This window comes from Phoxinus phoxinus, assembly GCF_949152265.1.
Source record: "Phoxinus phoxinus genome assembly, chromosome: 5".
NCBI classification, from domain to species: Eukaryota; Metazoa; Chordata; class Actinopteri; order Cypriniformes; family Leuciscidae; genus Phoxinus; species Phoxinus phoxinus.
In genome coordinates this window covers 31,238,352-31,254,155 of record NC_136880.1, presented here as the reverse complement: position 1 = coordinate 31,254,155, position 15,804 = coordinate 31,238,352, and the positions used below count along the sequence as shown (strand labels likewise).

Here is a 15,804-nt window from a genome sequence, read left to right as displayed (position 1 = left end):
ATCTAAAGGTTAAAAATGTTACCCTATTCACATGAGAAAAAGAATGAATAGGCCTATAGGCTACATTTGGGTCTTTTAAACTTTCCCCTAATTGGGATTCTTCTGGGCTTTTTTTTCCTTACTCGGGACATATTGAGGATACAAAATCAGTTGAGTTTGCTTCTGTTGCAATTTGTCCAAGCACTGTAAAAAATGTGGCTGCGATTAGTTAAAATTTGTTGAGATAACTCAAATATCCAACTTAACCAAACTAAACTTAAGTTAACTAAACTTAATATTTTAAGTCAAGCTTGAACACATACTTTTTAAAGTTGAAACAATGTTGGATTTTAAGTTGTGCTAAATAATCGCAGCAAATTTTTTTTACAGTGAGGTTGACCCCCATTTTGGCTTAAAATGACTGGATTAGACTGACTAATTGTTCATTACAATTGTTCTTTGAATGAAGCAGACATTATTATCCAAAGCGATTTACAGATGAGAATAATACAAGCAGAAACTAATGACCCGAGAGCAGAAGCGATTAATCCAGCAGCTTGGTTCAGTAACTGGACTTTTAAATATTCTGGAGTTCAAATATCTTGGACAATATTCGCTGATGACCAGTTATGATTAGTTCGAAAAGCCTGAGAGAGATAAATCCAGTTGGGCTCTGTTCACTTCAAACTGATCTGACTTACACTTTATAGAAGCTTTTGTCTGAGGCAGAAGTAAGCAGTGTTAATGAGGGACACTGGCTTGCCTCTCTTGACTGCTTGTCTGCACATGTGTTTCAAATGTATTTTTAGTGTTGATAAACATGGGGTGCAAATGCAATTTACCCACAGGGGATACCAATCTGCTCCACTGACATTGATAAATTATCATTGCTACTATTATTTTGGAAGGATCATTGATTGTAAATGTAATATTATAAAAGGAAAGTGCAACTGTTCAGAAACACCACAGAGTCTGGCCCAGTTATGTGCCTCTGAAAGAAAAGAAAAAAAAGAATAACACTTTTTCAAAAGCTTTATTTTATGGGCCTACTACTACACTGTAAAAAATATCTACTTGGTTCTACTTAAAAGCATAAGTTAAGCAGCTGCCTCAAAATTTCAAGTAAAAACAAAATGGATTAATGAATTGTTTCAACTCATTATTTTGAGTCTTGTTAAGCTGTGAATTGCCTTCAGCGAGTCAACTTGACTAAACAATTATTGTTGTTTCAACTTTGCTATGCAAGTTCAAAATAAAGTGAACTCATTAATGAGCATTCTGTTCAATTATCCCCATTAGTGGGTTCAACTTAGTAATTTCAATTAAGTAATGTCTTTGAATTAGGGTATCAAGTTAAGATGATCTAAAATAATTTCTTGTTTTAACTTAACAATTAATTATAAACACACACACACGTGTACAAAACATTTTTTTTTATTAAAACCAATGCAGCCAATACAACACTATTCATATTCACCCAATAGAAAATACTTTCCATTAAACACATTAGCTTTTTTCCGTACACAACACTCTTTGTCTCTGGTAAGTTTAATATCTGTTTCAACTGTTTTATATTTTAATCAGCACAAAGATTCATTTAAATTTTACTTTTATAAATCATTAATCGTCTTAATCTGTGATGAACCCTGTTTCTGTGTGTGTTTGTTTGTGGTGTGTGTTTGTATGTATGTGTAGTGTTTGTGGTGTGTGTTTGTGTGTGTGTGTGTGTGTGTGTGTGTATGTGTGGTGTTTGTGGTGTGTGTTTGTGTGTGTGTGTGTGTGTGTGTGTGTGTGTGTGTGTGTGTGTGTGTGTGTGTGTGTGTGTGTGTGTGTGTGTGTGGTGTGCTTGTTTCTTTGTGTGTGTGTGTGGTGTGCTTGTTTCTTTGTGTGTGTGTGTGTGTGTGTTTGTGTACAAAACATTTTTTTTTTTTATTAAAACCAATGTTAAGCCAATACAACACTATTCATATTCACCCAATAGAAAATACTTTCCTTTAAACACATTAGCTTTTCCTTACACAACACTCTTTGTCATGGCAAAGCTGGATGGCACATCCTTAAAGTTGTGAAGCACAACAGTCTCCTTAACCACAACAGCCACATTGAAGACCTCACGTGGAAATGCATCCTGGTTTTCACCTTCATAGCCTATCAACAGGCCAAGTTGCATCCCCTCCATGGCTGCAGTCAGAGTCTCACCATGGGCCTTGAAAAGCAGAAGAAAAAAATAGTGTGAATGTTTGGGTCAAGAAGTGCATGCTCTGCAAAGCTACTTAAGTCTCATAAGCCTTGTTTTCAAACTAATAAAATAGTCTTGGGCTTTCAGGTGTGAGTGTGCATGTTTGTAGGGGCAATGTTGCAAGGTTACTGCAAGGGTGAAAACTTCAGTGTCCTCTCAGATCTGGGTTAAGTGTATGTTGCACTGGGTTCTCTCCCCATCCCTATTCTACCCCTCCTTTCTCCTCCCCCAACGTTGTTCTACCTCTCCTTCCTCCCATCACCACTATTCCACCCAACCCTCATCCTCCCCATCCCTATTCTGCCCCTCACCCCTCCCTGCATCATCACTATTTTGCTGCCACAGGACTTTATCAAGAACCATGAGTGTATCTAATCCAAGCTCTGTGTTAAAGGTTGTGTGTGTGTTTGTTTGTTTGAGTGTGTGTGTGTGTGGGGTGTAGTGAGGTGAGTGGTGTGGTGTGTGTGTGCACGCAAGTGTATATGTGGGTGGGTGCGTTCGTGTATGGGCTGTTATGCATGACAGAAAAAGGTCTTACGTCACACATCCTGATGATGTCTGATGGCTCTTCTCTTAGGTAGTGTGGCAGACCCAGCAGAGCAGCAGTCCTTCTCCTTTCGTTTGTGTCCTACAAGACAAAAATAAGCAGTGTTGAGATTTTATTGCGAACATCTGGTGCCCAATTTTACAATTCTCAGCTCGTCTACTCACGTCTTTCTTCAGACAGTCCAAAATGGCTTTCAGTGCAGGCTTCTTTGCCGACTTGGTCGCAGCTTCGTACACTTCCAGCAGTCTTGGTGTCAGGTCATCAAGTCCGTCGAGGACGACTCAAGAAGGTCTGTGCTTACGACTCTTTCGAACTCTGCCCGAACCTGAGGAGACAAAAAAGACAAAAAGGTTAAGAAATTAGAGAAAAGATTAGTACTAAGTTCACAACGAAGTTTAGCAACAGGACTAGTTCCTTGTTTGTGGTCCGTCAAATGTTTTAAAAGTTCCACATGGGATTGAAAGACGGTAAGACAATCCGGGTAAATACAACTAAAACCTGTTCTTCCACGTCCATGCTTGTCTTTGTAATGATTCACTATAGTCTTTTGAATGTATGAAGCAAAATTGCAAAACTTACAAGTCCACTTCATAAAATGAGTAGCTGAGCCTGGTAAATCATAAAACACCTGAAACACACAAAATAGAAGAAAAGTTTTAGCTGCTAAGAGATGTGAATTGCAAAAATGAACAACGGCACATTTCAAGTTAAGTCTAACTAACAAATTGGATGTATAAATTGTTGTATTGCTCTTTAGCACTAGCTAACGCGACCGATGTTCTGTAATAAGAAACAATAATGGGCTTGCAGCATTCGAGCGGCTGCTAATAATCTAGCACTAAGTTAGTTCGTTAGTATCGCCGCCATGATCGACAGGCAGCTAACGTTAATCAGCTCGCACTGGCAAGCGGACCCCAGCAAGAACAACCGCCTCAGTGGTTCTCCAAAATTATTTTGCAGCCCTGGGCATGAACATACACTACCGTTCAAAAGTTTGGGGTCAGTACGATTTTTAATGTTTTTAAAAGAAGTATCTTCTGCTCACCAAGGCTGCATTTATTTGATTAAAAATACAAACAAAAACATTAATATTGTGAAATAGTATTCCAATTTAAAACAGCTGTTTTCTATTTTAATATATTTTAAACTGTAAATTATTCCTGTGATCAAAGCTGAATTTATCATCATTACTCCAGTCTTCAGTGTCACATGATCCTTCAGAAATCACTATATGATGATTTGATGCTCAAGAAATATTCATTATTATTATCAGTTGAAAAAGGTTGTGTACAATTTTTTTTTCCAAAATTCTTTGATGAATAGAAAGTTCATAAGAACAGCATTTGTTTAAAATAGAATATGTTCTAACATTATAAATGTCTTTACTGTAACTTTTTATCAGTTTAACTCATCCTTCATGAATAAAAGTATTGATTTATTTTATTTATTTCCCCAAAAAATAAAATAAAAACTCTTAATGACCCCAAAATTTTGAATGGTGTTTAATGTTACAAAAGCTTTAGATTTCAGATAAATGCTGTTATTTTTAACTTTCTATTCATCAAAGAATTTTGAAAAAAATTTGTACACAACTGTTTTCAACAGGATCATGTGACACTGAAGACTGAAAATTCAGCTTTGATCACAGGAATAATTTACAGTTTAAAATATATTAAAATAGAAAACAGCTGTTTTAAATTGGAATACTATTTCACAATATTACTGTTCTTGTTTGTATTTTTAATCAAATAAATGCAGCCGTGGTGAGCAGAAGATAAAAGTCTGACTGATCCCAAACTTTTGAACTTTTTAAATGTTATAACCGTTAGTGTATTTGGCCTTGACATACGGTCTATCAGAAATGGTGTTTTCTACAACAGTTTACAGTGAAAACTGGTATTGTCTCAGATAAAGCTTTATCAACCGTCTCTGACTGAACTAAAAGACTGCAAACGTGTTCTAGCTAACATTAACGGACGCTGAAATGTGCCTCGCTTAAATGACATCACAGTTGTCGCACATATCAAAAGGTAACGTTAATCGCGTTATTGGTTTCATCAACGCACATTCATAATATCTACAAAACACGAACACTTACCAATAGCGAACTTGTTCACGCCAACCCGATCGCCTAGTCTGATGGAAAAATGAGGCACCTGGCCGTTTGAAGTGTGACTGCTTGCAGGCGGGAAAAAAGTGCTTGTCTCGTGGCCTCGTCGTCTGTAGTCTCCCGCACATGCGCAAAGAGCTGTCCTCCACTCAATTTAAAATGGCAAGTTCATTCAAGCACCTGTAATTTTTGATTCATTGAAGTAACTTATGAACCTAAATTGAAAGATTGAAAACTCAAACAATTGAGCTGAAATTTCATAACACATTATTTTGTGTCTGAGTTAATGACATATATAAGTTATCATAACTTTTTGATCAGATTATTTTTTACAGTGTATGATTCTCAGTGTATTTTCCTAAAATGTGTGTGTGTGTGTATATATATATATATATATATATATATATATATATACTTTTTACTGCAATAACAAATCAAAATCCTGATTTGTGTGATTTTGTCATTTTCAAGAAATAAACAATTCTAGAAATGATATGTGTAACGCACGTCCAAACGGCTCTAATCGTCTTTTAAAAAAGAAAAGAAAAACAAGAAATTGTATTATTATTTTTTCTGATTTTTTTTATAAAAGCAATACAAAGTAAATTCAATAAGAAATGCATTTCTTTCTTTCTCTCTCTCTCTATCTATTTAATTGTATTATTATTATTATTTACAAAAGAAATATCCCACCGCGTACTAAAAGAAGCGGAACCGGTAAGGTAACATAAGCGTTTTACAGATGACTCGGAACCAAGAGCCCTTGAATCGCATCACTCCGCGCATGTTCCTTTAAGTGCGCAGGAACAGATCGCAGTGACGCTCTGCCTCTCGCGCCTGCCGCAGCCTAATGAACCTCGCCTCTTGCTGCGGTCTTACAACAAAACAAAAGGCCTTGAATCCGCGACATATGTTTAAAAACGATAGATCACCACAAACACAATGACGGAGAACATTAAAACGCATGTCATTTTGCTGTCATGTGGAAGTTTCAACCCCATCACGAAGGGACACATTCATATGTTCGGTAAGTATTTCGCCTATTCTAGAGGGAGTGGATGCTCGAGTTGATTTTTTATTCAGCGTATGTTGTATGAGTATGTAAAGGGGTTTATGGTGACCGTGATGATTTCATACATTGTGATGTCACGCTTGATGATCGATAATCAGTAGATGTCTCTGTAATGAATTCGTATTGTCGATCGCTGTCCAAAGCGAAGGTGCTGAAATGGGCGATGGCCTCAGAACCCAGAATGATCAGATCATCTCTCAGAGCAGATGATGGGGCTGCGCAGCCGCAGGTTTAGCTAACAAATCTATGATTTATGACATTTCAACAAGTGTAATTAATCATTTATCCTGCGAAGGATACTTGACATGCTAGAGCGCTTATACAGGAAGATAAATAACAATCTACTGTAAATTTCACTTCAAGTGAAATAAATATGTAGGATACATTAAAACTCGCATGTTGTCCTGTTAAGAGACTTTATAGACATATCTGATATCTCTTGTCTTCATGCGTCAAATAGAACCTTAAGGAAATTAATAAAGAATTAGATTTTGATATAAATTGAAATAAATTATGGAGTTGATTTAAGACTATTTTGATTTTAAAATGTTTTTTTTTTCCACAGTCATTTTAAGTCTACTTGATTTTTGTTTTAAGTTTTAAATTGACTTTCTAGTTCAATGTCCAAATTGGTTGAAAGTGTAGTGAACTTATCACTGCATGTTGTCATTACATTTTACATTAAAAGCAGACAGTCATTGAAATAAGTTTTCAAATAAATATTGGGATGATTGTTTTACACTTCAGCTTTCTTATATTACAAAGAAATATGTTTGAAAGTCGAACAGATTCACAGCATGAAAACAAGGCAAGCATGAGGAAACGTCACTGCTCTATAAACATTCATCACCAAAATCAATTAAAACCAAAAGACAGACAACCGTTTCAATGAGCTCGAAAGAAAAGATCATCAAAATGAACAATCAATTAATGAATTACTCTTGGGCCTTAAAAGCGTAGATTTGGTTTTATACTTCATGACTTCAAGATTTATTAACAAAATTTCAGCTTGATTTAGATATCCTCCATAAAAAATTATACCAAAAATGGTTTTGGGTCCCTAAAATAAATGCATTGAATTTTCACGTGTTCAGACTTTCTGTGTTCTCACTCCTTATAGTTGTTTAGTTTGATTTGTTTTGTTGTATTTTCTAATAACAGAATATTAAGAAAAATTTGCATGCCTATTTCATTATAAAATGTCAATAATATTTGTCTACAGGTTTGATTAGTTAGGAACATCTTAAACATATTTGCATTTGTAAGTTTCGTCAATCTCAAAAGAGCATGAGGGTTAAAGATTAGCTTTGTAGCAATTATACCATCATGCATGTGACAGAAACTTGACTAAGAGTGCAATTGGGAAAGGAAGAGACACTCAGAGAGCAAGAGAGAGACGTGTCCAACTCCACATTTAAGTGTGCCAATAAACATACTAGGCAGGGAACCAACCTTATAAGAGCTTTGTACTTTCCTTAATTCATTTACTGCAGCTGAGTTTCTCAGTGCATAAGCAACATGAGGAGTTCCACCACCACAGTCCCATCAATACAGTTCTGCTGTTTTCCCCTGAAGCAAAAAGCTTCTGTGTGTCCGTGACCTAATTTTGAAGCCTTCTTCCCCTACTGCATGCCTTTGCATATATTGAGGTACAAAAATAAGAATGGGTTTATGGCACATTCTGAGCAGTGCTTCTGACGGAGATCAGCTGTATCGCTGAACCGCTTACATATCCGAAACCGATAAAGAAACTAAAGATTAAATCAAATACATTTAAATCCTAGCATTTCATCTAAGTTGAATATGTTGGTTTCCTCATTTGTCCTTTCTTTGTAGTTTATTTTGCACACTAGAGATATTTGCTTAGGATGTTTGCTCAGATTATTTAATATGTTATGTCTGCCTCATATTCCCCTGCAGGAGATCTTGTTTCTGACACTCATTTCTGTCAATGTTTTGATGGGGCTTGGGGGTGTGCGGATATATTAGACAGATGAAGCATTGTGCTTACGTCGTGAGAGAAATCAGATATCAGTCATCAGAGTTAAAACACATGGGCTGTGCTCACATAAAATACCTTGCTTCACTTTCTTATGTTTCGAAAATAATTCCTTTCTTTCATCCAAGCTGCACTCTTAAAAATAAAATGTCAACTGTCGATGTCATAAATAACCTTTATTTTTAAAAGTGTACCTTTATAGCACGGCATGGTATGTTACAGAAGTCAAATGATGGCCTTGAGATAATAAGGTAACCTTTTTTTGGTTTGCAGAAAAAGCCAGAGAGTACTTACACAAGACTGGACGATTCATTGTGATTGGGGGTATCATCTCACCTGTACACGATTCCTATGGCAAACCGGTAAGAGAATATGTTCAATTTAAAGTCTAAAGTCAGTTTAGTATTGCATATTTACGCAATATCACAGGAGCAGAGTGCTATTACTTCTTTTATTGCAGATAATCACATCCGATGTTGATATTCAGACCATCGTTGTGTTTGAAAATTGCAGTTCAGTAAACAAAAAGTTATTGTAGATATTGAGCAACTTGCATTTTTAGATACACATTGCCCATTCCTTGGTCTATTTTTGCTTTGTTTGCTGCTCCAAACAAACCTTGGACCCTATCATACACTTGGTGCAATGCAGCGGCATGCGCGACTCAAGTTTTTTTTTTGCTGCTTTCAGCCCGACGCAGTTATCATTTTCGTAACGTTGTTTAAATAGTAAATTGTGCGCCCATGGGCGAGCTGGTCTGAAAACGAGGTGTGTTCAAAACTTCAGGCACATCGGTTCAATACTCGAGTTCACGACTCAATCATCACTCATAAGACTCACAAAGTCTGTTGCTATTTTGAGGTGACTGAAATAGACTCCGCCATTGACCAACTGAAATCTGGTCTAAATCAATATTTTTTTGTTATTTAAAGGGCGCATTAGTAATGTGTGCCTATAGGCAGGTACACAACGCGCGTTCACTCTGCTTATTACACACACAGGGACGTGCAGCAGCTGCAGCACACAAACTAGCCAAATATTAAAAATTAAAGGATTACAATGTAAAATATTATTGTTGTGTACATAAAGATATGGTGGAATCCGGCTTGCCCCGTAGATGGTCTGCTTGCGCGCTTTAACCTCGCGCACAAGCACATCCTTGTGCTCTCTAGAAAAAACTTCAATCTTTCCGCTTGCAAATTCCGCCATGTAAATAGCGAATCCGCCATGGCGCGAGCGCAACTGGCTTTTAAAGGGAATGGGAAATTACACTCCCAAAACACATCAATTACTCCCCAAAGAATAGGGACAACCCTTTTAGACCATGCGCTGGACGCACCGACCATTTTTCCCGTCGTTAAAATAGCAAAAGTGGATTCGATTTCGGATACGCCCTGAGTGCACTTGCGCCGTGCGCTTTAGACCGCTTGTGAGGTTCTAAGCAAAACATGTAATGGTGTTCCTGAATGAATCCGTGTTTTTGTTTTTTTATCATTTGAGGGAATGATTCAGAGACTCACTCATAAAGATATCCACTTGTTTTGTTTCTGAATGAATCAGCATTTTTTAACGAATCGGTTCAATACTCGAGTTCACGACTCAATCTTTTGATGCCATATGTAACCTGAATATCTAACTCACTTAAAATCCCACATAAACAGTGAAAACTCTCACTGTTTTTGAGCTGTTATATCTATTATATTCCATTGAAGTGAGGTCACATCAAAGAAATTTCTGGAAATTTCACAGAGAAGACAGGTTCGTTGTCTAGCACTGCTTACATATAAGTCACTTTCAAATCAAGCAGGTGTCTTTTGGTAAAAATGGACGCATTTACATGACAAATTTGAACCGATTGTAAAATATGCGTGTAGGAATCTTTCGGGAAATCCCAGATTGTGTAGATTCCTATTGAACTGCATTTTGTCTGTGAAAATGTTAAATGTGACTGTACTTTAAGGCTACATCAAATTCTGTTCATGTATGTGAACAAAACCACATGTTAAGTAGGTTCCTGTTTATTTTTGTGCATATAAGGTTTTAATCTGAATCATATGAATCAGCAGAACTCAACTGGAATTAAAAATAACTTTGGCCTAGTTTTCTTCTCTCTTTGCATCAAAATATGAATAATAAATGCTTTAGAAAGCAGGATTCAGTCATTCCAGCTTAAATCTGTTGTGTTGGGAGAGGCATAACGTGTGAAAGAAACAATTTTAGGAATCAATGTGTTTTGAACCCTGATCTAAAAAAAAAAGGCAAATGTTTGAAAAATGGCTTTAGTGTTGATCAAATAGGTTTCCCTTCTTTGTTTTTCACAAGTTCAAAAATGTCCTTTATTGGTAGATGGATGCTAAAGCACTGACTTTTCCTTGTTTCGGTTTCTTTTCTGCCTTTCTAGGGCCTTGTCTCAAGCAGACATCGTCTCACCATGTGTCAGCTGGCAGTTCAGTCGTCTGATTGGATCAGGTAACTGTCAATCAGTCCAAATGGAGCCCGGCAACACCCTCATAAGAATGCTATGCAGCACTTACTTGTACTTCAGCATCCTTGAGCTATATTGATGATGGATAGCTTATATATTTCAGAATGAATTGGACATAAAATGTTTGATGGATTAATGGTGTTTTCCAGAGTGGATCCTTGGGAGAGCTACCAGGACACTTGGCAGACCACCTGCAGTGTTTTGGAGCATCACCGAGACCTAATGAAGGTTAGTCTCAATTTTGTCTTGAATGCTGTACGATTTTTACTTGTACTCCATCTTGAAGTGATAAACTGAGCTGTTCCTCTGCAGAGAGTCACAGGATGCATTCTGTCCAACGTGAACACACCATCCACAACGCCGGTGATTGGCCAGCCCCAAAATGAGACATCTCCTATTTACCAAAACACAGCAAACAAGTCTGTGGCTAGTAAGTGAGATGACCTCTGTTTGGTGTTCTGGAGAACAGGTTCATGATTTTATGATTATCTGATGCCTCTTTTTCTCCAGTTAAGCTTTGGGGAAAGATGAGCGAAAACCTGGGCAAAATATGTTGTGTTCGCCCACACATGGATCGTTTTACTTTTGTTGGTAAGTTGGCATATTCATGTACAGAATTTAATACATAACAAATATACATACCGGTAATATAAATGCTATATAATACAAATATAAATAAAACTTAAATTAAATGAAATATATTAAATGTACCTCTACCTGTCAATCAACAGTTTAATTTTTACTCTGGCTGAAATTAAACATTTGAACTGAATTTATTACGACATGCAGATTCATATTTGATTCATTATTTATATTTGAATATGTGCTACAGTATGATGATTTAATACATTACATTACACTGAATAGACATTACAAAAAGTCTAGAAGTTATTTAATTTTAGTGGTTTTAATTTTGTTATTGCATTATTTTTTATTAATTAACCACACCAAATTAATGCATGAAATGATTTCCCCCAAACTACTTATTTAAGTTGAATGTCACCATTTTAGCCCCTTTCCAGTTTGTGTAAATATAAAATGCCTTGTGGTTGGATTCATGCAGAAATCACATATTTCCGTATAATTATTTTGAATTATTCATACGCCTCGCACAGGATGTGTAACAATTTTACATGACTGTGGTGACTTTCAATGAATCAATCATCCTGTGACCTCTCAAACCTTTCTGTTTTTCTGAACAGACGAAAATGCCAACCTTGGTACAGCAATGCGCTACGAGGAAATTGGTGAGACAATGTGATTTTCCTTGCCATGGTTTTGGTTTTCAAATCAGTCCTTGCTTGTCACTTTGAGTCATCGTCGGAAAATGCAGAGTTTGCCCAGGGAGAGGGGGAAAAAATCACTGTGTATTTCTCCTCAAGAAAATATAAATAACATCAAATAAGACAAACACAGAAAAACAGTTGTCAGAGAAATAGACAGTAGACATCTTTCTATAATATAAGTCATTAAAAGTGATGGTGTTTGTCTATACTGTGGGGAAGAAGGCATCTAGTGCCTCATTCTTCCTCCTCATGGGGAAAATGCGACTTGTTTCTTTTATTTTATCTTATCAAAGTTGTTGTGTTTACCCCTACAGCGAAGGAAAAACATCTCATTACTGTGTCTTGTGTTTTTTATGGTGTGACGTGTAACTGTGATTGTGGCTTGTTCAGAGTTGCGTATCCTGCTCCTTTGTGGCAGTGATCTTCTGGAATCTTTCTGTATCCCTGGCTTGTGGAACGAAAGTGATGTAAGATTCTTTCTTTCTTTCTTTCTTTCTTTCTTTCTTTCTTTCTTTCTTTCTTTCTTTCTTTCTTTCTTTCTTTCTTTCTTTCTTTCTTTCTTTCTTTCTTTCTTTTCTCAAACATGTGTATAAAAATCTATAAAATCTATTATTCTTGCTCATATTTTTTATGTTCACCTAAAATAAAGCAATATCACACTCGTGAGAGTAAGCGCTGTCTCAGGTATAGTCACAGCTTTGTTTATATTCAGACCAATACCGCGGTTACGATTGTGATATACGTAGCTATTATTTCATAGTTCAATAAGCAAGAAGATACTATGGAGTACTTACATTGTAAGTACAAACATTTTGGTTATTTATTTTGCTCCACCACTAAAAAAAAGCGGAATCTAAGCCCTACTTTTTCCTATCCAGCAACTCTAAAGCCCTCAACAACAACAAAAAAATTCATTTAATTATAATTTGTATGATATTTTCATGATTTTGTAACTTGTAATTAAATTCTCAATTGTGCTTACCGCTGGCGTTGTTTTTGGATGTTGTATATATATATATATTTAGTCAACATAAAGTCAACATAAAACTTCACATTACTTTTATAATAACATGCATTGATGAATTTATAGTTATAGTAGACATTATAGTATTGTTAATACAAATCGAGATATGTGTTGTTAAACTGAACTAAATATCAGATTATTATATTCTTCTAGATGGCAGTGATTGTGGGAGATTTTGGGATAGTGGTGGTTCCTCGAGATGGAGTCGATACAGAAAGGATAATGAACCATTCATCTGTGCTCCGAAAGCATAAGGTATTAGTACCAAGCTATTTGCCTTCCTTTGTTAGTTATCATCATTGACTAGTGAAAAAAATTGTTTACAGCTAGTTTTACTACACAGTCAAAGCAGGGGATTTAGAGCATATTTGTTTTGTGACGTTTAAACGGCTTTGCTTTTCCTCTCACAGGACAATATAATCGTGGTAAAGGATGAGGTCGACCACCCGATGTCAATCGTCAGTTCCACCAAGAGCAGGTGCGTGTTCTTTCTGTCATTCATCTGTCCGTTCTGTACCGTAAAGACCCGTTTACACCAAGGGTGATAATGATATTAAAGAATAGCAGAGTCCACTCCTCACCACAACTATAACGATAACGGCACAGAGAAACAATATCGTTGCAATCAATATCGTTGTTTCCACCTAATGAATGATAAAAAAAATTGACAGCCAATCAAATTCCATCCTGCTTTAAAGAGCTTGAGCATTTAAAGCGGCAGACGACAAACTTAATAAACAGAAATATATTGTCTACAGGCGTGGACGCTAAAATATTTAGCGTTATCGTTTTTGGTGAAAATGAGACTCAATGATAAGATAAAGATACTGGTAGTTTTAAATTTAAATTTAAAGCAGCAGACAACATACCTGCAGCGTGCGCTCAGTGTTTCTTTACAAAATGACATCGCCAACTACTGGCCTGACATGCATAATACAGCATTTTTAATCGTTTTCGCATTTCTGTGTGAATGGGGAACGTTTTCGTGCAACTCGAAAAATGCAAAGGAAAAACTTTCCCCTTTTATTACATCGTTGTCATATAAACGCACCCTTCGAGTGAAAGGTCTTAACTCTTAGCTTTTCTCCTTACCAGACTGGCTCTTCAGCACGGTGACGGTCACGTGGTGGACTACCTGAGCCAGCCAGTCATCGACTACATCCTGCAGAGTCAGCTCTACATCAATGCTTCTGGATAGTGTGGGGAAGTCCACTTCCGAACCCGTCCGTCATCCCTGTCTGTCTCTCTGTGTGTAATCTAGAGTATAATCCTCCTGTGCTACCACTGCTTTTCCATGTAGAGGAGCATTAATCTGTCCTCCCCTCTTACTCGTGTCTCATTGGGATGTACAGCACTGTGCCTGAGGGATCTGCTCCACCAATCAGCTTTAAGGGACTGAGTGGGCTTAGGTGCCCAATAGGAGGAAGAGGAGAGAGCCTCGCCGCCACTATGACAGAAAAAGAGTTTGATTGAATGAAATAAACCATTGCCTGCTATAATGTCGGCCTTTGCTGTTGATTTGATACTCTCTGTTCTTGTAGTTGCATGCCTAAGGGTTTTCTTTCAGCGCATGAGTGTTTAAATGACCACGTAGACCATAGTCTGTGGTTACAGTGTTAACTGTGCTTAGACTCATCTCATCTCTAAATACATTTTCTACTCATCAATCAACTGTATGTACAGAAAACGTCTGTCTCATATACTGTATTATGCCTCAATGTTTTGTCTTCAATGTGCATTCATGTATACGTGGAGTATTTGGTTGCACATTAAAGAATGCAGTTTCATTTACTTTGCTTTTGTGCACATTTACTTCTCACACAGCTCCAAATGCTCGACATTTACATGCTGACATGCCACAGATGTGATCTTTAGTCACCGCCTCTGCATCAAACCATTCGTTTTAGTCAAGATTCCTTTCACTTTTTGCTTGTTTTGTGAAGAGACCATGCGCACTGACACCATTTGAGAGCTTTCTGTTCATGTTAGACATGGGCATAAAGAAATTCTATGCTTTTAAAAACTCCTCTATTTGATTGTTAGAACATCTTTTAAATGATTTGAGCTAACATGAAATGTCAGTCAACTGCACATCTAACACTTTTATAAATGAATCAAAGTGTATTTGATAAGAAGAATAACAGATTCAGCGAATTATGCGTATATTGCATAGTTCATTTTGAGCGGCTTTGCAAGTTTACACAAGGCTCTGGCTTTATGATATAAAGACTTCAATATGTTACTGTGATTTCTGTTTTTATATGATATATGATTTCAGCACAAACAAATAGGTGAAATATGATGTTTAATTTTGATCACTTTAACCAGAGACTATCATAAATGAAATTGGAAGCCAGAATCTTCAGAAAAATGAAAACGTATTACAGAACAGAGATTGTAACTTTATAAAATATTCGTTGTGTTACCAACTCATGCCCAGAGTTAACTAGGTTTCCTGTACCTAATATGCTGTTAGATATGTACACTATCACAGACATTGAAGGAGAAATGCCCCCCCCCCCCATTTCATTTTTTGAACGGATTTTACTTCTCTAATATACAAAAACAATTGTTAAACACACATTGATACCTCACTCTTTGCATCAGTATAATTTCATGATTTTATTTCCATTTTTTGCTGAGCAGTCACCATAGTAACTGCTGTGTTAGGAATCACTAGAAGACTTAATAAGAACGTATTCTCAATGTAAAAGATTGTAGGAAATACACCACAAATAATATATTTTTTCACGGTATTGACATGCTACATTCTTCTGTACCTCTTCAATCCTCACTGCTTCCTTGCATTCGTCATGCCTTCATTCAAACTCGTGATCAACAAGAGTAGATATTGTTGATGATATTGTTTGTTTCTTGTATTTTAATTGCCCTCATGCTTTTGAATTGATTATAGAGATTCAGGCTATTCAAATCTCCTTGTATACATATTAAACACCACGTAAGATTATAGGGTTCTGTTTTTAAGATGCTAAAACTGCAGAACTTAATTTTAGATCTTCAATATTATAATTTTATTTTTAAATTAGTGGTCTATGGTGAAAA

The 15,804-nt window shown here is 36.5% G+C and overlaps 1 protein-coding gene and 1 long non-coding RNA gene across 2 annotated transcripts; one reads left to right on the top strand and one right to left on the bottom strand.

Moving 5' to 3' along the window:
• Positions 1-1,398: 1,398 nt before the first annotated feature.
• On the bottom strand, positions 1,399-4,996 carry LOC306999221. Its single transcript, XR_013797772.1, has 5 exons — positions 4,864-4,996; positions 3,345-3,393; positions 2,930-3,090; positions 2,757-2,846; positions 1,399-2,185 (listed from the first exon to the last, which is right to left on the bottom strand). It is a non-coding gene; the product is annotated as an uncharacterized lncRNA (long non-coding RNA).
• Positions 4,997-5,683: 687 nt separating this feature from the next.
• nmnat2 (nicotinamide nucleotide adenylyltransferase 2) lies at positions 5,684-15,771 on the top strand. Its single transcript, XM_079613745.1, has 11 exons — positions 5,684-5,902; positions 8,220-8,308; positions 10,348-10,415; positions 10,581-10,659; positions 10,744-10,861; positions 10,942-11,022; positions 11,634-11,678; positions 12,108-12,184; positions 12,895-12,996; positions 13,152-13,219; positions 13,837-15,771. The coding sequence occupies exons 1-11, from the start codon at positions 5,818-5,820 to the stop codon at positions 13,937-13,939; spliced, it is 915 nt and encodes a 304-aa protein (XP_079469871.1). The 5' UTR covers positions 5,684-5,817; the 3' UTR covers positions 13,940-15,771.
• Positions 15,772-15,804: the final 33 nt, after the last annotated feature.